At 35.1% G+C, this 25,411-nt stretch overlaps 1 protein-coding gene and 1 long non-coding RNA gene across 3 annotated transcripts in view; one reads left to right on the forward strand and one right to left on the reverse strand.

Moving 5' to 3' along the window:
* LOC141380320 (uncharacterized) overlaps window positions 1-25,411 on the forward strand; it is a 371,642-nt gene that overhangs the window by 105,269 nt on the left and 240,962 nt on the right. The gene's annotated exons all lie outside the window — the stretch shown is intronic.
* Window positions 692-25,198, reverse strand: fkbp8 (FKBP prolyl isomerase 8). Of its 2 annotated transcripts, none has more exons than XM_073936340.1 (9): window positions 25,127-25,198; window positions 20,866-21,133; window positions 17,125-19,652; window positions 15,396-15,722; window positions 14,875-15,095; window positions 10,125-10,297; window positions 9,716-9,793; window positions 4,228-4,362; window positions 692-1,611 (listed from the first exon to the last, which is right to left on the reverse strand). In XM_073936340.1, exons 4-9 carry the CDS (start codon window positions 15,458-15,460, stop codon window positions 1,525-1,527), a joined length of 759 nt encoding a protein of 252 aa, XP_073792441.1. In that variant the 5' UTR covers window positions 15,461-15,722; window positions 17,125-19,652; window positions 20,866-21,133; window positions 25,127-25,198; the 3' UTR covers window positions 692-1,524.

Below are 25,411 nucleotides of genomic sequence, written 5' to 3' on the forward strand. Positions count from 1 at the left end.
TACAGTAAGGTATTTTTGCAATAACCAAACCTCATATATCTTTAAAATGGCCCCAGCTGAAAGTTGCTGTTATAGACTTTAAATATACGCTTGTGGTAACATAATTTCTGCTACTGTACAATAAACATTCTTTAAAGCAGTAGTTTGAGTCACAATTGGTTACTCGAGATCCACCGATTCGAATCTTTCACTGAAAAGATCCGACTCAAACAATTCTTTCTCGCGAATTAGATGTGTCTACAAATGACCGATGAATGGCGTCATTAGATAGATAGTTTTATTACTACTGTATGATTTCTTTTCGAAGTTTTATCGACAATAAGGGAAACATTTCGTTTTGAAATGTGTGAATTAACCATGTTTGGCTGTGTTTTGTACAATGTAAACTCTTGGCTGGGGGTGGGGGAAGGATTTGGATTGAACCTTCACAGAACTGCGTCAGAAAAACGTCAATGCCTGGAAAAAAAAAACCCATGAATAGGGATTGCCCCACTAGACTCCAGGGAAAGACAAGTTTTCGTCACATCATGCAATTCACATCGAACACATGTTAAATAGAAAGTTTAATCTTATCGAACCCATACGTCACAAACGAGACATTATATTTATTGTACTACTTCACTCAGCTAGTTATATTGTTATTTAGTACTACTTTTAGTACTTCTTCAGAAAATGCACATCTAGCAAACAGTTTAAAGAAATCACTTTATTTTCAATCATATGAACAGAAAGTGCAAAAGTTTATTTGAGGAAATACAAAACAACTTAAAAGGGAATGTTGGAAGCTACCAATACAACAAAAGAAAATGGAATGGGGAACTGAGACGATCAATGTAAGGATAATTTAAAATGGTCACATTTCTGTCATCCTAAATAAATAATTCTAACGGAATGCACAGAATTCTTGTAGGCGCTGTAAAAACTGCAAAAATTCTGGAAACATAATTGAGAGACAGCTGATTTGAACACATCCGCTTGGTGCAGTGATATTTTGGAGCCTATGAAGCTAAGGCAGAAGAAATAGTGAATAGTGTACCACGGAAGTGTAAGGACCTTTGAAATAGTGTTCTCTTTCTTTAGCATTAGAAGTTAAAGATGAAGAAAAAAAAAGCATACAATCATATTCTTGACTGTTCACAAGCAAGTTTCAGTTCACCAAAAATAAGATCACGAAACTTCACAAATGCTGTTTTCAGTCAAAGAATTCTGCAGCAAAACGGTCCAGCGTCATTCTGTACATCCACACATCTCTTAATTACAACTAGAAACTTCTCTGTACATAAATAGGAATTATTATATATTATCTCTCACATCTATTTCTTCCCCAGCTGATCTTTCATGCATTGAAAGTAAAACGGGAACATTACTTAAAACCAACAGGGTGAGATGGAGCTCAACAAAACATACAACAATTTCTCTTTTAAATCTAATTTTTTTTACAATAAAGGTCAGTGAGGTGTTTCAGGGGCCTGTTGAGCTCAAGATCTTCAGCACCACGTCATCATCCATCACAGCTGACTTCAGTTAATTTCTAGCTGCGATGACGACTGATAAAGCTACACCACCAATTGCAACGGCTGTAGCCCCAAAGAGCCACTTCCAGCTGAGACCCTGTTAAAAAAAGACAAATACTTGTTTAAAACATGAAAACGGTCATTGTTTAGCTGCTCTACGGTCATTTTGATGTTAATTAAAGGTATAGTTCACCCCCCAAAAATGTATGCGTCCTCCACTTGACTCAGAAACTGTTCAACACAAAGGAAGGTTTATTGAAGATTGTTGGATAAGGTGGCCATTGACTTTCATGATTGTTTTGGACCTTAAGGCTGATTTACACTTCTGCGTTAAGTAATTGGCGTGATCCATGGCGCATGCCTTGCGTACATTTGTGCATTTATAGTTCTCCGCACTATTTGTGTTGCTCTGCAATAACACTTTCAAATTGCTAGCTGGCAGTAGGTATAATGTTCCTCTGTGTCGAGGTTCACTACGGGTGTTTTGTTTTTTTCAGATTGATACAAGTAGCTAAAACTTGCTTATTCAGACGGGGGAACCAGCAGACGTGCAACAACATTAATCATAAGGTAAACACAAAACAAAAGTTTCTATCTGGAGCTACGCCGCGGGACTCGACACTTGTAAACACTCCCTTCATCGCGCTCGCAGCACCGCCCACACTTTTAACCGCTACCAAGCATCACCAATCACAGAGCTTGCGCTACGCATCGTTGCGACGTGTACTTACATTTTTTGAGAGGTGCGCGTTAGTGTCGGCGTCAGCCGCTAAGGGCTATGGGACTGCGTGAAGGCTGCTCCTGACCATACACGTGCGATTGATGCATAAGTAAAAATTAACCTTTAAACCTGGTTTATAATTCTGGGTCGAGTGAGCGTTGTGACCCACGGCACATGTAATGTGCATTGCCGTGCATTTATAGTTCTATGTGCTGTTTATGTTGCTCTGCAGTAACACAGTAACACTAATGCTAGCTCACAGTAGGTTTTTATGTTCCTCTGTGTTGAGTTTCTTCGCTGACGTTTTGTTTTTTCTGAACCCTACCTTAATGTAAAAGTGGCTCAAACTTGCTCATTTTGAGGTGGGAACCGCTGAATGTGCAACAACATTAATCATAAGGTAAATCCAAAACAACAGTTTGCATCTGGAGCTATTTCACGGGACTCAACACTTGTGAACAATTGCTTCATCGGGCTCGCGCAGCTCTCACCCCCGCCCACACTTGTCAGCGATACCAAGCCGCCCACTCACAGAGCTTGCGTTATGCGTCGCTGCGACCTGTAGTTACATTTTTTGAGAGTTTCGCTTCAGCGTCAGTGACGGCCATGGTGAAGGATAAACGATCACGAGCAGGCTACGCTGATGTATATGCGTGAGCTTGAAGCAGAAGTATAAATCAGCCTTTACTATGGATGTCGATAGCAGTTAGTTTCTACCATTCACAGTACTTTTATAGGAGAACGCAAACATTTTGTGAGGAAATGCAAAGTTTCTACAGAAAAGCAACAGTCAGACCCCCTAGTTTTTGGCTATGATTACAGAACGCAAAATAAACAAAAAGTCGAAAATTTTTACAATCCTGCAAAATTCTTAATTAAATGCAAAACTATAGCAAAAAATGCACATAATCCCATAAAACATCACATTCCAAACTTTATAATCAAATTATATTTATTTCAATTTGCAATTAATTATTTGACATGACTTATAGATATTGTGTACGCAGCAAATGTGATGTATTTAAATGTCTCTCAAAAAAATTCACATCTCATCTGCCCCCTTACAATATATATATATTATTATAAATATATAAATATATATATATATATATATATATATATATATATATATATTATATATATATATATATATATATATATATATATATATATATATATATATATATATATATATATATATATATATATATATATATATATATATATATTGTCCTCAAATTTCTGAGAATTGCTACCACAAAATCAGTAATTTTTATCACAAAAATGGGGCCAACGGTTCTGTTTTTAATCCGGTTTTATATGGTCAACTATAGCATCACTTAACTAGGAATTATTTAAAGGGTTAATAACTTTTTTTTTAGGCATTGAAACCAAACTGTTTCTGTATAGTCCATTTACATTTCCTATGCTCTCTTATTTCTGTTTTATTTATTATGTCTATACTGCTTGTCTGTATCTTCTCTGTAAAGCACTTTGTGCGGCCGTTTGGAAATGTGCTATATAAATAAATTAAATAGAACTAAATGACTCCTATAATCCTAGGATAAAGTCTCTGGTCTTAGATCATTGTTTGGAGTTGTTCACCAAAGGCTGACTAATGATCAAATATTCCCTCCGATGAAATTCTGGCAGTGTCACAGATTGATGACGTCAAACTCCAGATGAGATCTGCATGTGTCCGTGTTTGGCAAGTCTTGATTGCTGTTATGACATGGGGATCATGTTTGTTTAGTCTGACAGGCTTCGATCATAAAGCACTATTAAATATCGCTACGTGAACTAAGCTTAACTTATATATCATTGTACAATTTTTTTAGTACAAATATTGAACTGTCCATTTGGTGCGCATGATCATGCACTTGATCATTTGTTAAATCCACTTCCTGCTGAGCGTAAACACAGACAGGCCAGCTCATAAATAAACAGCACATAGTGTTAAATAGTTGAAATAGGGACAGTTTGTGCTCTCACCCATGAGGACTTGGCACGGTGTTTCTGCACACTGCTGTTGGACGGGTTACCCAGCATCTTTTTATACATGGCCTGTTCGGCTCCTTTCTGCTCCGAGTGTTTCTTCACAAGCTTCGACAGCTCAGCGTGGATAGTCTGCCAACGAAAGGGCAGAGAGAGAGAGTGAAAAGTGTGTGTGTGGCTGATGAAACTGTTGCTCGCTGTGGCACACAAACACAGCTGAGCGGTAGAAATGGATCAAACATGACAGTGCCGTCAGGTTTTAAGTGAAAGCCTAACAAAAGTCGAGGCATAAGCCGATTTGAGATTCAACCTTATTCGCCTGTTTCCCAATATCAGCTGCAATGCCGCAAAAGCAGAACTGAAAGCATCCTGTACTGAAGAAATGTGTCTTTATTTTGGTCACAAACACACCATTTGTCCTCATTCAAAATCAAAATCCATGACCGTCATTAGGTCAAAAATGGGGTTAAGATGTTTAGATTTACACTACCTGACAAAAGTCTTGTCTCCTATACAAATTTTTGGAAAAACAAATTTAAATTAATAATAACTGAAAGGCAAAAGCCTCTAGATTACACTTATTTTACCAAAACAGAATATGATCATGCCTTGATTTTTAATTATTTAATTAGGACCGTAAGGTCTGACTTTGCTTAAACAAAAGTCTTAATTAAAATAATGTACAGTATAGAATATAAAGTCATGGTGCAGTGAGAAAAGAATTAATGTTGTGTATGACTCCCATGAGCTTCGCCAACTGCTTCTATACATCTCTGGAATTACTCAAATAACTTATTAATAAAGTCATCGGGAATGGCAAAGAAAGTGATCTTACAGGACCCCTAGAGTTCATCAAGATTCTTTATAATCAAATTCAATTCCTCCTCTACCATCTTACCCCAGACACACTCAATAATGTTCATGTCTGGTGAGTGGGTTGGCCATTCCTTGAGCACCTTGACATTTTTTGCTTATTATTTGTTGCTCTTACACCTGGGATCGACGACAAGACTTATGTCAGGTAGTGTAGATCTAAACCTCTTCACTCTGTTTTAGACCAAATGAAGGTCAAGGATTTTGATTTTGAGCTCTTGAACGAGGACAAATGATGTGTTTGCCTGTTTGTTTCTGCCAATGCAGAGGAGTTTGATTAATTTAATGAATTAGTATATATATTGAGATTCCTTTGTTTCAAGAAACAGCATGATTCCGTTGTGAGATAAATCTTTACTTGAATCCTAGGTGTGATTTGTTTAAATGAATCAGAATTGTTCGGACTGTAGCGATTCAGTTCATTAGGATTTTTGGTTGAATCGTGTATAAATTTCTGCTAATCTTGTATTAATTTACAAACTGATTCGTTCAACAGTAGAGTTTATAATAATGTAGTGTGGTGGCGCAGTGACACAGTGGGTAGCGCTGCCACCTCAGAGCAAGAAGATCGCTGGTTCGAGCCTCGACTGGGTCATGTGCTATAGGTGAATTGGGTCATCTAAATTGTCCGGAGTGTATGGGTGTTCCCAGTGATCGGTTGCAGGTAGAAGAGCATCCGCTGCGTAAAACATATGCTGGATAAGTTGGCGGTTCATTCCACTGAGGTGATTAATAAAGGGACTAAGCCGAAAAGAAAATAAATGAATGAATAATGTAGCGTTAAGGATGATCAATTTGCATAATTATTCAACTTACCGAGTCACATATTTAAGAAAGACCATTATGAAGAACAAAACCTGCTAAATCACTGCGTTAACCTATAAACATTGAAATTACCCATCAGCTTAATATGCCCAATTAAACCGAACAGTGTGTCATTATCATTATTAATAAGCAAAGAGCGACGACTAAACAAACAGCATCTTGATTGTTGACTTTCAAGAGCCGCCCGAGTCAAAATATCCCATGACAACCTGCCATTTCGTTTAATTGCCGCTACAGTATAATTAGCGGCTAATGGCAAAAACAAGTGGCGTGAAGGCAAACCGGTGCTGTGTGATCAGAGGGGATGAAGGAACTGAGCCTAGGAGCCTCTGTAAAGGCCAGACACATGAGAAGAGAGGGTGTAAATGTGCAGACGTAGGTGTTTTGGCTGGTCCTACAGCAGAGAGGAGCTGTCAGATGGTGGGACGCAGGGAACCTCATCCATCCGGCAGTGTAAGCAGAGCAGGCCAGCGCTGCTTTAGATATGGCCAGTGCGCGGAGGGAGATGGGTATTTATAGACGCGGAAAGAAATGTGATACTTTGAGTTTTTGAACAGGCTGTTCTGGGTCTGCAGCGCCCTCTGCTGGTGACGATGTGAAATGCATTTGTTTCTGGGACTTTATAAAAAAAAAGTAGCTCTTGACAGTTTTATAATAAAACATTGTTTATTAACATATGAAGGGTTTAGATGCAAATTCCTCTAACTGCCATCTGAAATTTTCCTCTAAAATGAACATTTTTATCAGGATCCTGTCATGTAGGTTCAGTAATATCACATTTATGGCAAAGGACAAGTCCTTTTCCTGGTCTTTAAAGTAAAATAACTCAACATAAAAAAAGGACGCTGAGAAAAATTTTCATTTTCAATGAAAATTTGAGATGGTACTTTGAGGTTTTTGCATCTGAACTCTTCATATATTTCCGACATGATAACATTAAATAAATATATGAAATAAAATAGTACTTCAGGTGACGACTTTTAATGAAAGACGCAATTATGAAATAATGTTAACCCTTGTGCACGGTTCAAATGTACTACCCTTTTGTTATGTTCGGGATGAAAACATCCTCTGAATTAAACCGTTGTAAAAATGCATCAGATAAATATTTTTTTCAATGTTATTGCATAACATCTGTTTATCAACCTCAGTCCTAATCAAAACTACAAATTTTTTTTTAAACTCTTTAATTAACAAATTCACAAATGATGTGACTGAGTTGGTGTATAAAAAAAATAAATACACAAACAAATTACGTATTTTCGATATAAAAAAAAGATATTGTGGGCTGGATTTTTTAAAACCTTTTATCACAGTCTTCGACATGTAAATGATTAGTAACAGCATTGGCTTTGATGCATTGTTAGATATTTTTTTTTCTCCCTAATTTACTGTTGGTGGCTGTTTTAGCCCTATTGACTTCCATTATAACCACATTTGATGGAGCATGAATACACAGTCTTTGTTTTTATTTACTCTATGTAGTTCAGAGAGCTGAGATCCATATTTTGATTTTCTCAGACGAATAAAAGTAAATGCCATACCCATCAACATTGGTATGTAAAAATAAGGGATATGCCCACCATAATAAGGGATATCCCTTATATCTCAGCCCAAATAAATCCCCAAATTACTAAATATGTTCTTCTGGAGCTGTTTCATTGTAAATAAACAGTCAATAATATGTTTTATTATTATTATTATTTACAAAAGAAAAAATAAATAGTATACATTAGCAGCAAATACATTAGCAAACAGTTTAGCTTATTAAAATTAATAGCTATCATAAAGAAATAAAATCAAGTTATCAAATCTCATTAACCTTTTCTTCACTGTATAACTGACACATTCTGATTAAAGAGCAGCGAATGAATCTCTCATTTGAGCAGATTACATTAAACAACAGAGGTGTCACTTTAAAAAGGCACACATCTAATGTTATAATGAAAGCATTTGATTGCTTTCATTATATGCTCATTTAGGACAAAATTAGTTGTTTGAAAAACTCCCCACCAAGATCGACATCTTTAGATGTTGGTATTATTATGTGCATATGTCTGTTCAAACAAGCACCCAAAACCCAGATTTTCGCTCTGCTTCAAATCAAGAGTACAGGATCCGTTTGGGAAACAGAGTCTATTGCTTACTATGAAGCGCATCTGCTGACAGTCACGCACCGCTATATGACGTTTTGTGGATTGCATAGGAGGGGCGACCTGTAATGAAAAGGAAAGGGAATCCTGCCATTTTTAATGTTTATTGCCACCCTTCAGAGAAAGACTGAAAATATATGGGAAAAGAATATGGGAAAATACCTTTACAGGATGATAGTGGGATAGAACTTTAAATACGAGAAAGTCCCAGAAAAAACTGGAGGTATGGTAAGTGCGCAAATGCCACTCCCATACACATACACACACTTTATTTTGCTGTTATACTCCATACAAAGTCCAGAAACTAAGCTGTTGTTCACACAGGCCTATCTAAAGGGTTAATGGTGCCAACTGATGATCAACAGTAAAAATGCTAATTTTATGTCTTCCCAACTGGGAAAACCACCAACAATCAAAAATGCATGATTATATGGTGTCACGGTTTTGCAATAAAAAAAAGTGGTTATAATGGAAGTCAATGGGGCAAAAACAGCCACCAACAGTAAATTAGGGAGAAAAAATGGAAAATCATTTAAAAACAATGCATCAAAGTCAATGCTGTTTCACATTCCCAATGTTGTTTTACATGTGATAAAATTTTTAAAAAATCCAGTCCACGATTATTACTTTTTACTTTGAAAATACGTAATTTTGTGTGTTTTCTTCACCAAATCAGTGAGATCATTTGTGAATTTGTCAACTAAAGAGAATCTTGTAATGGTCTAAGCAATTTAGTACTTTTGTTCAGGGCTGAGGTGGATTAACAGATTTATGCAACAGAATAAAAAAAAAAAAAACTTTTTTATTAATTTTTACAGCTGTAAAATTTAGTGGATATTTTCATCCCAAACATAACAAAAGGATAGTCAATTTGCCCATAGTGTTTTATTGAGTTCACTAAAAATTCCAAGGCATTTTGTCATTATGTGACAAAATAAGATGTAAAAAAAAAATCATTCTGCTCGCTGAAACACAAAAAAGTTGTCAAATTAAGACTCAAAATTACCCCAGAGCGGATGAAAACATCCCCAACAGCACATAAGTAAAATAAGATCAAATAAAGAAATAATATTTTAGAAAGGAAATGAGACAAAATAGAAAGAAGACGAAGATAGAATTAAATAAAATAAACAATTAAAGACATAAAAATAATAACAATAACAAAAAAACAATGAAATACAACTTTGATAACAAAAGTGGTACAAAGTAAAAGACAAACACATTAAAATACTGGATAAATTAGGTAAAGATACAAATATAAAAGAAGATGACATACAAAAATAAATAATATATATAGAACTTAAACCAGAGGAAGATTAAAATATGTTAAATAAATTGAGATAAAAGACAATAAGATTAAAGATCTAAAATAAAAGATTAATTAAGATCTCAAAAATAAATAAATATAAAACTAATAACAAGAAAAACACATATAGGATAGAGAAAAATCTGTAAAACAAATCAAGTAAAATAAGATGTGAGATGAAGATATAAACGTAAATAAAAATAAGGTATACATTTAAAAAATTAAAATGAGATCAAACAAAAATATAATAATAATATAAATAAAATAAGATTAAACTATATATATTATAGATAAAAACTAAATCAAATAATTTTGTCACTTCTGTTACCTTATTACTTGGCTCCAACTTCAAAGCCATTTTCAGTGTTTTAATGGCTTCAGCAAACTCTCCCTGCAGAGCCAGGACCTACACACACACACACACACACACACACACACACACACACACACACACACACACACACACACACACACACACACACACACACACACACACACACACACACACACAAACACAAACACACAAACACACAAACACACAAACACACAAAAACACACATCAGCACCTTTTAATCTCAAGACATGCCAGTCAGTGCTAAACTTCCTCTGCTGTGGCCGGAAACCTAAATGCCACTGAATGACCGACCAACCTGCATTTTTGTGTCCAAACTCAGGAAGGCATTACTATTTAATGAGAGTGAGTGAAACCGATCCTCATCTGAACCCAAGAAACTAACCTTGCCTTTGCGGAACAGGGCTTTGACATTGTCCGGCTGGTGCGCCAGAACAGAGACGCAGGAGCGCAGTGCGGCTTCATAGTGGTCAAGCTTAAGCTGAGCAGCCGCCATATTGTTCAGACACTTCACCTTCATGTCCAAAAGTTCCTCTTCTTCTTCTTGACTGATATCCACTGGGTAAAAAAAAAGATTAGCATATGATTGCAGATGTGACCAATAAATTATCTAGCCAATAATTGACAGCAAGCTGAATTATTAGACTATAATGCACATCCAAGGTGGTCACAATAATAATTCATTCCTTTTTTCATTTTCCTTTGGCTTAGTGCCTTATTTATCAGGGGTCAACACAGCAGAATGAACCGACAACTATTCCAGTATATGTTTTACGCAGAGGATGCCCTTCCAGCTGCAACCCAGCACTGGGAAACACCCATACATTCACACACACTCCGAATGGCCAATTTTGCTTACCAAATGACTGTGCAAACACGGGGAGAACATGCAAACTCCACACAGGAATGACAACTAGCCCAGCGGGGACTCGAACCAGCAACCTTCTTGCTGTGAGGCGACAGTGCTAACCACTGAGCCACCGTGCCGCCCTCATAATGATTCCATGAATGTTAATTATTTTGCCTACTACAGTTGAAACACACCTAAAGACGATGTGGCATATTAAAACATCTGTAAGGTTTTGACCTCACAATTCTCCTGTGTTTAGGACTAGTTTCTTACATTTCTAATCTAATGGCTTCTGTTTTGTTTTAAATATAGAGACTTTAGAGATTAATAAAAATTGTTAGATAACTGAAATCGTTCAGAGTAGTGATATGGGACCGTATTGTGGTCAAAACCTGCCTGGAACTACTTTAGCTGTGAGTTTATCTGAAAATAACTGCACATCTCAGAACTTCATTAGTCAACTAGATACACATTTTCAATACCTATAATATAGTGGGTATAATTTAGTATAGTTTATAGTATAAAATAATTTGATATAAACAACATGGGCAACGTATTAAGGAGTAGGGCTGGGCATTAAAATAAACACTGAGAGAGAAAAGCAGCTTAAAATATGAGCCGCAAAATATGCCATGCTGCACTTTGAAACCCATTCATTTCAATGGCTTGCATCAGACAAGGGCGGTTTGTTGCTGCACTGTTGAAAGCCCAAGAACAGCGGAGTGCTCCATCAACTACGCATACACCATGGTCAAAGTTCAAAACAGCCTTATATGCCACAATGTACACGCTTATTTCTCTTTGCATGCTCCTCCTGCTGCTTGCAATAGTGCCACTGCGCTGTCATGGCAACACTGTAAAATGACGCCTCTCAATCACAGGCAATACAATTTTAATGTTAATAAAATGGGGTTATTTAATTGGCTTGTGTTTTTATAAATCAGTATAATATAAAGTTAAATTTAGAATCTTACAAAACTACTTTATATTACATTATAAAATAATAAATCATTATTACAAACCAGATGACGCAGTGGGTAGCACGTACGCCTCACAGCAAGAAGGTCGCTTGTTCGAGCTTCGACTGGGTCAGTTGGCATTTCTGTGTGGAGTTTGCATGTTCTCCCCGTGTTCGTGTGGGTTTCCTCTGGGTGCTCCGGTTTCCCCCACAGTCCAAAGACATGTGGTATAGATGAAATGGGTATGCTAAAATTGACCATAGTGTATGAGGGTGGTGTGTGAATGAGTGGGTATGGATGTGTTCGGTGTTGGGTTGCAGCTGGGAGGGCATCCGCTGCGTAAAACATTTGCTGGATAAGTTGGCGGTTCATTCCACAGTGGCGACCCCAGATTAACAAAGGGACTAAGTCGAAAAGAAAATGAATAAATGAATGTTACAAAGCATCTTTGGTTTCAGTTTTCAGACAAGTGCACCCAGAATTTTTCAGTTTCAGATCAGAATTTTGGTTGTGGAGCATCTCTAATAAATAATTATTATATATATTATATTATGCAGTTATTAATACAAGGCTCAAAATTGCGAGCATTTTCGTTGCATATGCGCCTGAAATTTAATCTATGCGACCTCATAAGATATTTGGGAGCATTTGTGCTCTGCATGTAATGGGGATAGTGTGACCTGTTTAGAATTTTTTCTAAAGACATGCTGAATCGCTCTTCCCTGCCGCTATATTGGTTCATATTAGCTGTCAATCACTCAAGGCTTTCTGCTGTCAGATGTTAGGGAGCTTTTGTGACCATGGGAAATGCAAACGGCTGAAGAGTAAAAAAGTAAACAGTAAAATAAAATATAAATCAGTACTTGATATAAATCAAGTAAAATATAAATCAGTGCAAAACGAGACTGAGCATTTAAAATGACAAAAACCCAAACCAAAACCTTTAGAGTGGTAGAACTGAGACTTTTCTTCCTTTCTTTTGTCCATTCTTTCTTGAGATGTTTTTTTTATTTTTCTATTTAGTTACTAACAAAAAAACTGTTGCAAATTTCAGCATTTAATTGAATGATTTATTATAGTCTTTCATTTGTTTTGTTGCAGAAATACTATTTATTAAATTGAGATGCATATTAAAACAATAGTGCAAACTGTATATTTCTTACTGCAATGCTTTATTTTTGTTAAATGCAATTCATATATTTATTTTTCATAATGTAACAGACTTTTGATAGCAAATAACTTGCATTCAAGCACATTCAAGACAGCATGATAATGAGAAATGTAATTCATTGCTAGTATTATTGTCATTTTCGTCATCATTCATTCGTTTTGAAGTTATTGCACAAATATTAATAAGTAATCACAGCATTAGTTAGACAGTTTCTGTTTTTTTTTGTTTGTCCTAATTGATGTTGTTTTCAAATACAATAAATCTTTTAAAATACAATATGCAGTGGTGCTCACTCATTTTTCGTGGGTGCTCCTAAATTTTTTCTGGTGCTCCTAAATATATGAAGTTGGAAGCACTGGCACTACGAAGTAAAAAAGTTGATTTCGAGGCCTGTTATAATATTAACTTTAATTAATAATAACAAAATACAAATAAAACATTCACTGCTCTTGACTAAATATGTTTCATTGCTGTGTTTTATTTAGAATAATTACAAAATACGAAGTTAAATGAATAAAAAGAATAAAATTCCTTGTCTCCGACTTTGAAAACCCCTTCTATATTTCATATTATGACTAAAATTCATGCATCTGAAATTCTGTTTTAATTTACACATGCACCTAAAATAAAGTGTTAACTGATAATTGTTATGAATATCAGCAGCATTAGTATTTAAAATGTACTCAATGTAAAATTGAATACAAAGCTTGCGAATCAGAATCAAATCAAAGGGGTCATCTGAATCGATACGATTAAGTCATTTTTTGCTGGATTCTTCTTTAGGTAAATTATTAATTTGTCAAGTAAATCCACTTGAAAAGAAAGGTTTGTTTTGGTAATCTTCAATCAAAGTCTGATTATTGTCTAATGCCGAGTTCAGACTGCATGATTTTCAAAGTAGTCGTGTCACAGATGTTTTCACACTGCATGACTATCTGGGCTAGCGTTTCGTCGCTGCTTTGTTTACACTGCAAGATGGATCGGCGACAGGGACTTTCATATTGCATGACTTTACTATAGGAAGAACCGCCGACAACTTCGTCCAAACTACGTCTCACAGCCAAAAACATGTCGTATATCTTTTGTTATTAACTACATAATGAGAAAGAAGGCTTTAATGGGGTAGAACATGTACATGTTTGCTTACCTCAGTTTAAAGGGAATTAGCCATTTCTCCTGAACGTTAATAATAAACTAATTTTTTCTGTATGAAACGTCAAACAGACACGGTTGCTCCTGAGTCCTTTCAAAGCTCCACTAGTTTTTCCTCCATTTCGTGGGTCCAAATAAACCGAAAAAGAGCGCTTTTAACTTCTCCCCCAGCCTCCCGCCGGCCTGCAGCAGGTATACACACACGCACACACAAGTGAATGCTGCTCTCTCATTGGCTGTAGGCGATGGCTGATGTTATTTTCTGTCAAAACTCAATTCACACAGCATGATTTGAATCGCCGACAGCTCCAGAAATTTAGCATGCCAAATATCTCACAGGCATCGGCGACTCATCTGCGATTTTCTCAGATCGCGTCTTTGATAGTTTATACTGTGTGATTGTCACTCACGTGCACGAGCAGCGATTTGCCTGTGATTTCAGGCATTTGTCGGCGATTTCTAAAAAACCTGTCAGCGAGCTAAAATCGGGGCTAAAATCACACAGTCTGAACTAGGCATTAATTGCTTACCTGAAATAGTGTTTACTGATTTTTTTTTAATGAATATCAACAGCATTTCTATTAATAATGTATTCAATTAAAAGGAAAACAAATCGAGAGCTTGTGAATAAGAGTCTAATCAAACCAAACGGGTCACCTAAATCGATACCCTTAAGTACCCTTATGTTTATTTGGGTACCGCACATTATTATTCTTTAGGTGAACTATTAATCCTTAAAGTTAATCCACTTAAAAAAAGTTTGTTTTAGTAATCTTCAATGAAAGTTTTTAATTAAAGGATCTGTGTTTCGAGTGACTCTTTTCACTTCTAACATCAGTTTGACCGTTTTACCTACAATATTCTTTACCGTTAGTTTGCTATAAGGAAATGAAGACCAAAAAGAAAGCCCCGCCCCTTAATCAATATTCCGTTACAGTACATCAACACACTGAAATAAAAGTCTCAGCAACTTCCGATTTACATGGACTTTAAGGAGCATTACCTCTCGAACTTGCTTCAGTTATCTGTAGTGCAATTCCATACGAGTTGACAGCAAAGGCATAGTCGGCGCGCTGGTAGTGGACGTTTCCTCTCTCTCGCTTCCTGTTGGCCAGAATGATCCTCTCAGACGGTGGCATGAGCTCCAGGTCCAGGGCTTCATCAGCAGACAACAGCTGCACCTCCAGGAGGAGATCAGCATCAGGAGGAACAGCAGGAGCAGAGCTGAAGGAGAACATCCAACATGAAAAACAGACATGTAAATATATAAACAAAATTAAGAGACAATTCTCTCTAAGAATATACTCAGTGTCTCAGAATTTGCAGTTTATTGCTGTGTGTTTGAGTAAAAAGTTTCTTTTTTTATTATAAATAATAGAAGATACTGATAGATAAATATATGCTGATACTGATATATAAATATATGTATGGTTATAAATATTCACAATGTATTCTGTCTAATTTCTTTTTGATACCATGCAGAATCAAGGCCTTATAAATGGATACAAGTATACTGAATCTAACCTGCCAAGGGCACCATATGCATATTTAGCAGCCGCTTCAATTAAAGCCTTTTCACCCATTTCCATCAGCTGTACAGTGAGATCCAGCGCCTAAATAAGATAGAAACAATAAAGCATTTCATGTTGTTAATACAAGAAAAAAAATTGTATTGTATTATTTTCTAAACAGTCTTTTTAATACAAGATAAACATTTTAATACATGAAATTATTAATATAAACAAAATCTTAAAGTTCTAAAAATGACAAAAATAAGCCATAAGCTAGGGGTCTGAAACTGCCGGTCTGCGAGCCATTTATGGCCACCCCCCCTCCACCTCTCTCTTAAGCCTAGTTCACACTACAGGATTTTAAACATCAGCAGATCGCTGTGCCGTTCACACTACATGACCTGACTTTGTGTCTTTTAATCTCTGTGGTGTTCACACTACGCAACACTCCGTGAACGATCCACAAGAGGGGGGTCACACACTACATGATCTGACAACAACTCATTCCCTATCAGCTCATTCAAGCTACCAAACCACAGCCAATGAAATTTTGAGGGAGGAGTCGTCAGAAAAAAGCTGAACACTATTGGCTGCTTGTGTGCTGATTACATCACTGACAGCGTTTCAAGCTTTGGAGAAAGCATTTAAAAACATCATCAAATCAGCTGATTTATCAGCGGATTAATCACTCATCTGCAAGGTTCCAGTGGATAGATACACAGAGAGTTTTTAATTTTTGTAATTTTATAACTCTTTGAAATAAAACTAACATATTTATAACACCCTGCCGTTTTCTAACTATCAGTGTATTTCTTTCTGACATTGTTATTTTTTTTTTATTACAAAACAGTAAAGAACTGAGCATTTCTGCCTTAAATTACCATATTGGTTAAAATGACTGCATGCATGTCTGATACTTTTCACTGTGACTTTAAATATGTGTGCATTTTCTTGCCTAGCAACTTCCTGCTTACATAAACAAAACTTTCTGATGGCAAAAACATCAATTTACTTTAGATATCTTTAAAAATAGCATATTATGTGCTGTGAAATAGCTCCTGTTTGAAAGTGAAAATGAAAGCCAAGACCTTTAAGTGTTTTAGTATCTCAACTACATTTTTATAGGCTGTATTACAAAAAAAAAGATTATATTTTTAGGGTAATGGTGTCATTAAATATGATGCCAGACATTCAAAGCTTAATTTTAATATCTCAATAATAGCTTTGAATGTAAAAATGTTGTGACAATATGGCGTTTTATATAAGAACCGTCAGAATGAGCAGTATGGTAATTCTAATAGTTACAGAATTCTAGTTCCACTGTTAATATAGCCTACTCTCATGTCTGTGCTAACGCAGAATGAAGCCAGTGCACCGATGCCCATTCTGACCAATCACAGATGTTTCTGCTGAGCTCCTGAACACACAGGCACGCGGCTCATGCTGATATGCTCTCTCATTGGCTGCAGCTCGTCACTACATCTGACCACACGTGGGGTTGAGTCGGCCGACTGCTCTGGAATATTTAGCATGCTGAATGTTGGATTTCCGTCTGCGAGGTGTCAGCGACGCGTCAGCGAGCCTCGTTGATGCGTTGTTCAGTAGTTCACACATAAAGAGCGGCGAGCGCCGAGCACCCGCAGATTTCTTCCCGATCACAGCCCGATCTGTCGGCGAGCTCGTTAACTTCCAAATCGGGCTCAAATCAGGCTTAAAATCCTTTAGTGTGAACTAGGCATTACCCGCAACTAAATAATATTAGGACATGTTCTCACCCTGGATGTAAACAGTTGCTTCCTTTTTCCATTTATTTTGTTTGATTTTTATGCTTTAAATTTTTTTTTTACTGACGTCAAAAACGTAAAAAGATTGGGCCCACCAAAACATATATTTTTGAATCCCTTTCATTGTTGTGCAGTCACATATAGCCACTTGTGGTTTTGACATTTAAAGTACTGCACTTTATATGTACATTCAGTTACCCTCAGCATGCAGTCGAGATAATTTGGCTAATATTTGATTCAAACTGTCTCATTTAATAGACTTTCCTCAAATGCATATTAAAATTTGTATAAAAAATATGCTATTACTAAAATTTTACAGCTGGTTGAACTGATCATATTAAAGAAAATGTGAATATACCAAGCGGCAACATCCCACTCTCTCTCCTGAATCTAATATGGAAGTAACTGAAACTGCAGTTCATCGACTCGCCTTTGGGGGGCTGGCTCCAGGAACTCCAGATGTTCACTGACTGCAATACTAAATTGGAAAATTTTACAGCTGATAAAAACATGTTTCAAGCCTGGTACGAAAGATGGTTTTGGTGCAAGTAGTTAATATTACCCTTTGTGACAACTTTGAGACGGTGAATTTTTTTTATAACCCATGATTTCGTTTTTGTTTAGTTATATTAAGTCTGCATAATTAAGAGCATGGCCACTTGAGTGAAAGCAGTCATGTCACCTTAGCTTATTCCGGCTGATTAGCCGCTGAACTCGGCATATGCATCGTATTTTTGTTTTGTTTTATGTGTATTTAAACAGTTAGTTGCTTTTTGGATTTCCTACATCTATCACATGATACTTGATGATTTACTTAAGATAATTTATATTTTTTTTGGACCTGTAATGCAGAATCTGACAGATTGCTAAGCTGTAGGCTATTGAACAGTCAACTGAAACGCTGTCATACAGTTTTATGCCTGGATTTCATAAATAGCCTTGCGTTTACTAACACAAACTATATTTAAAGTACTTGAAAGTAATTCACATTTTCCTCCTGTAGGAAAAACATCATAAGAACAATGCTTAGTGGCTCAATGTATTACAACAGGGTTTTTAAAAGACTTTATTTATAACACTTTATTGATACCAGCACATGTGGTCAGAACACAAACAAGTCGCAGGTAATTAAATGTTTCTCCAAAAAAAGCCCGTCTAAGCAAAATGCTAGCAAGCATCTGTAGCTCCACTGATCTCTGCCTCTTTGCCATTGTTTGGTCACTCCCAGTTGGTGCAATGAAGCACAAACAAAATGGCGACAGTTGGCCACACTCACTTGTAGCTTCATTTGCGCTTTTTAGAAACCTATGGGTGACATCACGGATAGTTCGTCCATATCTTTTACAGTCTTTGGAACAAAAACATTCTTTTTCCTTTTTTTGTTGTAGTTTTACAAAAAAAGAAAGATATTTAGAAGAACATTTGCCAGTAAAGTCAATAAAGTTGACCAAACTGCTTTCTGCTGTTCTTACGCTATATGTTAAACTTGTGGTTAAGCAAAAATTGGTTGAGACAGAATAACAATGATCTTTTCTTTGCCTATTATTTGTATTATTAATTAATTCATTTTCTTTTCGGCTTAATCCCTTTATCAATCCACAGTGGAATGAACCACCAACTTATCCAGCATATGTTTTATGCAGCAGATGCCCTTCCAGCAGCAACCCATCACTAGGAAACATCCATACACACCCAATTCACCTATACCACCTACCTATATGTCTTTGTACTTGTGGGAAAACCAGAGCACCTGGAAAAAGCCCATGCCAACACAAGGGGAACATGCAAACTCCATACAGAAATGGCAACTGATCCAGTCGGGGCTTGAACCAGCGACCTTGATGCTGTGAGGCGATTGTGCTACCCACTGCGAAACCTTGCTGCCTAGTTGTATTATCATCATAGCAATTTAAACTACTCCTTCAATATGTCCAACAGGAGACAAAAAGCTTTAGTTTTGACTGCATATACTTTGTGGAGGAATGACTGAGTGTGTGTCTAATCAATGGTGATAGGTAATGCTTGAAATATAAAGGCCATGTTTGTTGTCCTAAAATGCATCAATTTTGTCAGGTTTCCACTTTTTTGTGCTTAAATGTTAAAACAGCCCTCCTATGAATTGTCAGTCACTGAAATGGCCACCCAGCTAATTTGAGTTTGAGACCCCTGCCATAGACTAAAACACAAAGTAAAAAGAAAAGAAAAAAGCAATAAGAGTTACTAAAATCCTACATTAGACCACAACTAAGGACTTATAAAACTAAGGAGATATACTAAACATACACAATACAACTATGGAGATATAATAAAACATACCTGAAGGACATCCCCATCCCCAAGTGTAAATGATAAATCTTTCAGCTCGTCTACCACAGTTCCATTAGTAAGAGCAGTTTTGAGATGAATTGTGACATTCTGGCCCTTCTGTGGTCTGCTGTCTGGACCTGCTCCAGCTTCCAGAACTTTCTTTCTCAGCTGCCCATTTCCTGTGTGTTCAGAGAGAAAATGTTATAATGTGATACACATCAAGCAAAAACAGTGCTTTCGTGCACCTCAATTAAGAGATTTTTGGTTTTTCATAAAGTTTTTTCTAGAATAATGGACAGTTAAAAATAGCATATTATGTCTTATTTATGTTGTTTTCTTCTACTTTGAGCCATAAATCTCCACTTTAGCAGTTTTAAATTCATCAAAATGCAAAGTTTATTCACATCCATATTCGGAATGTTTTTACTTCAGGATATTTTTTGATTATATTAACAAGTTTCTTCCTTCTGTTGAACACAAAAGCAGATATTTTGAAAAATTAAAAAAAAAAACCTGTAACCACTGACTTCTACAGTATGAAAAACAAATACCATGGAACTCAACGGTTACAAGATTTGGACATTTAAAAAATATATCTTCTTTCTATTTAACCGAACAAAGTTTTTTTTTTCCAGAATAATGGACAATTGTTATGGTTTCTCTTATATAATAGCCATTTATGTCTTATTTTGAGTCATAAATCTTATATTGTTTATATTACAATAATATATATTGTAAAAATAACTTTTATGTCTGTTTGCAGTATTTTCTGAATAACAGAGTAATAATAAGACAAAATCCAATATAATCTCTGTAAAAGTCCTTTTTGATTCTACTATTGTCAATAAAGTGAAACAAAAATTTGAAAACCTGACTTCATTCAATGATCAGATGTTTGTGCAATAAATGTATGCAAAATAGTGAATATTTAATTTTAAACCAAAGCTAATTTGCATATCTAAACATAATGTATAAGTAAATTTGTAATACAAAAAATCTTCACATTTCTTAAGACAATCAACTGTGTAAGTATGGAGGTAAATAATAGTAGCTTTTTTTTTTACCTTGTTCACTTACTCTAATCAAGCCAAAACAAGTAATAAATGCACTCCTTTACTTTCCAAATTACACATAGTTTTATTTTTATTCCTACTATGGTAGCCGATGTGTGCCAGCAACCAACATTCTTTAAAACATTTTCTTTTGTGTTCAACATAAGAAAGAAACCTAAACTGCATTTGAACAGGAGTGAGTAAATGATGACAGAATTTTCAATTGTTGGGTGAACTATCCCTTTAAACAAGCCAAAATATTGTACTAGAAACCCAGACACTAAGATCGATAAACCATCTGCACCATAACAGTGTTCAACAAATGTGTTTAAATGTGTACCTAAAACATCCAGCCACTCTTCTGGTTCTGCAGAAGGACTTTCTGCAGATTTGTCTTCTTTTGCAGGGTCTTTAGCAGGACTGCTCTTCTTCTTTCCTCCACCTGCATCTTCTAAAGGCGGGAGATCGTCATCCACGTCATCCTCCAAGTGTTCCAGCATCTCAAAGTCTTCTCTGCTGTCCAGCAGTGAAGCGCCAGCAGATTTCTTAGCCAACGGCGCCACCTCGTGGTCATCCGCAGAGCCATTCACAACATCACTGTCCGCCATCTGAGACAAATAACATGTTTAATCCGGTCCTTTCTGACAAGGTTTAAATGAATAAATACAAATATATACAGAATTTTTATATTTTATAATAAATACAGAATTTTTGTTCAGATCTTTTTTCGAGATACAAAAATAAAATCTTTTTTTTGTTCAGTAATTTTTATACCCAACTATTAATTTAGCACCTTTAGATGTCAAAAACACTTCCGGTTTCATCACATGATTAATACATTTCAATGAATCAAAAATCACTTTAAATTTTACATTTAGATTAGTCCAAAATAAAATGATAATGCAAGTCATGAAAAAGTAAGGACATTTTTTTCTGTGTAAATTGTATGTTGTTTTAATGTAGTTTTGTTAATGTATATATGTGGATGTCCTTAAATTGCACTACTTAAAAAAAAAACATTTGTTATAACTAATTCTTAATTACATAAAATTATATATTCAAATCTTTTGTCATTTCTTACCATATGAACATGATTGGTGACCAAAACAATCTACATGAAAGTGAAAAAGCTAAATTAAAAGAGCACTATTAACAGAAAAAAGCTCGCTTCAGCTAAACAGTTTAGTTTTAAATCCATTTAATCCATCCATTAGCTTAGCATAGATCAATGAATCAGATTAGACCATTAGCTAATCACTGAAAAACTACCAAAAAGTTTGGATAAGTGTCCTATTCTAAAGCTGGACTCTTTTTTTGGTTACAATGTGTAAAGTTGCTTTTTTTTAGGCTGATATGGCAAGGAACTAAACTCTTATTCTGGCGTAATGATCAAGGAACTTTGTTGCTGTACCATGGCTGCAATAATCTTACGCAATGCATTATAATAGTTCTAGACTGTCTTTCACAAATGTCCTGCCAGACCTGGAGATCAGCTGAATAGATTCAAAAATGGTAAAACTCAACTGTTTAAGTCGAGGGGAGAAGTAAAATGAGCTCATTTTGAACTTTTAAACTTTAGTTTTTACTTGTACGAGAAAAAAACAGCTTTGATGTTCTTTTGTGTTTCACAGTTAATTTTGCAGTGTAATTTTTACATTTACATATACAAAACCATAATGCATGCACTGTTAATTTTGCCTTCATCTTAGCTTTGTTACATTTATCTATGCTTGAAGTTTGCTTATTACATGTTCAGCACGATTCACTCCCCTACAGAATCATCCCTATCAATCAAAATTAAGACATTCAGTAACACTATAGGGATTCATTTTCACTATTAACTAGTTGGCCATTAGCATGCATGTTAAGATAGTGGCTGCTAATTAGTACTTATAAACCACGTGTTCTGCATGATCTTATTCTACGTCCCTAATCCAACGCAACACCTAAACTACTAAAGGAGCAAACTAGAAGTTTAGTAAAGCAAAAGTCAAAATGGTTTGCTAAGAGCAAGAACTGAACCTTAAAATAAAGTGTGACCAAAAATTCTTTCCAAGTATAACAATTAAGCTAAAGTTGGTTTTATATTCGCACATTCACTCATTTTAGAATAGAAAGCACTTGTGGTGCACTACTTCGAATGGTTGGTCTGAAATAGCATGTATACATCTTCAAATCAAAATGAGCACTACTTCACTGACTGTGAACAATGTTGTACTTTGACTGTCTTTGGCAGCTAATAGGATTTCACTGCTTCGAATTTGAAAAGATTACTTTTTTGAAACTATAGTAAGAAGGTTACAGTTTAAATGTCCAAATATAAACCAGCTTTACCTCAATATAACAAAGTATATCGCAAAATATATATTGTAAATATTTTCAAACAATATCGAAATATATTGCAGAAAAACAATAATCTAGTATCTATCTATCTATCTATCTATCTATCTATCTATCTATCTATCTATCTATCTATCTATCTATCTATCTATCTATCTATCTATCTATCTATCTATCTATCTATCTATCGTACAGTAGAGAGATGAGTTCTAAACTAATAAAAATATCTGATTTTACATTTCAAATTCAGTCTAAATAACAGCTCTAAGAAGATGTGTGATTGAAACAATACAGTGCAAGATATACAACTGCATGAACACGGAATGGTAAGATGTTCACTTGTAAATTAGAGATTTTAATATTGGTTCAGACTTTTTTTTATTAAGGAAAAAAAGATAATATAAAATACAACATAGAAAAGGTGATACCATTAAATCAATTGTTATATTTACTGAAACATAAATAGGGCAGCGTGGGGCACAAAGTAACATGGGGTTAAATTTAACACAAAGTTTTAAGGTATTTGCTCAGGGTTGACCATGGCATGCTTCCAAGGTTTTCACCACAGTGCCGGCAGACGTCTTCCTGCCAATTATTGAAAAAGTTCGGCGAAATTTGGATGAGAAACACAGGAGAAACCACTTTTGTAGCATAAAAGCATTTTTTATTATAGTCGAAATATATATATATATATATATATATATATATATATATATATATATATATATATATATATATATATATATATATATTTTTTTTTTTTTTTTTTTTTTTTTTTTTTTAATCTGTGAAAGTATGTATGCAAAATCTTATATTGTTGTGATTACAGTCTTCTAGGCTAAAAGATGAAACAATTTTAAAAGATGTAATAAACACACAGTGACTTCTAGCCAGTTTTGAGGAAAACACGACACAGTGGGGTTAGTTGAAACAGGGTGTTACAATTAAGCCACACACTGTTGGGTACCAATTAAACTAACAAAATAATTGTTGAATTTTGAATGAAATGTTAAGAACTTTTTAAATAAAAATGTTTTTTAATTGAAAAATGTTAATGTATAAATTAATAATAATGCAAATAAATCCAAATGTGTTTATCCAATAAATAAATTAACATACTGTGCTATGTAGAATAAAAAAGAGTCAATTACTGAGGAAATAAAGCTACTATTTAAAGTAAACTGAATTTAAATTAATTGTGTGAAATCTGCCTTTATAAGCATGTGTTACAATTAACCCCCTGTCTGTTACAACTTGCCCCACAGGTTGGATAAATGGTAACATTTTTACTCCTGGCACTTTGGCAATACTGCACAGAAACCATGGGTCATAATTTCAGTGCTCATTTGTAGGAGAGGCATGTGTGTTATTAGTAAAAAAATATAAAAAAGGTTTGTCTAACCCTATTACTTTATTACTTGACCAAAACAAAAAATAGTTACTAAATTGTGACTATTAGATTTAACTTATATATACTATTTAAAGTTTTAGTTCTTTTAATACTGAATTATACCCTATTCAAATGTTATGTTATTCCTGACAAACTCCAAATACTCATTATATTACCATGGTAAACGCGTAAAAACATGCTATTACTATGAGTGATTTTGCTTAATAAATAAACCCCAGCTATCGTATAATTAGAAACTTTTTTATTGACAAAACAATCGTTCAATTGAGGTAAAGTTGGTTTTAATTTTACACCATTGGACTTTCTCCTTAATAATATGATTTCAAAACTCTAAATAGTGAAATCATATTAGCAGTCAACGACTATTAAAGTATAACATTGTTCACAGGCGATTAAACAGTTTTGTAGTCAAACTTGCATGTGATTTCAGACTAAATACTCAAAGTACCATGGTAAACAATACAGGCAGAATGTCACAAGTTGCCACTGAAAGAATCTACAAATATAAAACCAACTTTACCTCAATAACCGATAAAATCTTCGTTAAAGTGAAATGACACATCGTCCACGCGTGAATATTCTGTTGTAATTCAGTGCTACGTCTTCAATGTGCATTATAATGTTCATCTTATATGCCTTCAAAAGGTTTGTATTTCATTACGAACGCGGGCGAATGCTTACTGTAAATCTCTTATTATTATTTGCAGAGATGTCAGTGTTTCCAGAACGTTCCAACAACTTTGAGACGGAGCGCGCGCACGGCTGAGTGCAGCGTGATGACACAACTCTCTTATAAATGTTTCTGTGCAATAAAACGTGTGAAAAGTGCTGTAAAAGAGCAAAAGCTTACCGCAGTGAGAAGAAAATACACCTCAGAGCAGCGCAGCAACAACTTTCACAACAACACAAGATCAATCTCTGCAACTTCCGGGTAAAGGTCAATGGTCATCGCAGACAACTACAAAATAAAAGTCAGAGTCAAGGTCGCTGCAATGACTGAGGGGACTTTTATATTCCATAATATAAATGCACATTCAACAGTTTAATTGATTTTATTTTTTTTCTTCCAAAATTAAAAATGTGTATGACAGTAATTTCTGTTTAATATTTTAATATATCAATTAAATTCACATTT

This window comes from Danio rerio, chromosome 22 (assembly GCF_049306965.1).
Source record: "Danio rerio strain Tuebingen ecotype United States chromosome 22, GRCz12tu, whole genome shotgun sequence".
Classification (NCBI taxonomy): domain Eukaryota; kingdom Metazoa; phylum Chordata; class Actinopteri; order Cypriniformes; family Danionidae; genus Danio; species Danio rerio.

Coding starts and splice junctions, on each gene's coding strand:
- fkbp8 (XM_073936340.1), bottom strand. CDS start 15,460: ATGGAAATGGGTGAAAAGGCTTTAATTGAAGCGGCTGCTAAATATGCA. Junction 15,096..15,395: donor GCATATGGTGCCCTTGGCAG/GTTAGATTCAGT, acceptor GTTCTCCTTCAG/CTCTGCTCCTGCTGTTCCTC. Junction 4,363..9,715: donor AGTTGGAGCCAAGTAATAAG/GTAACAGAAGTG, acceptor TTTCGTTGGCAG/ACTATCCACGCTGAGCTGTC.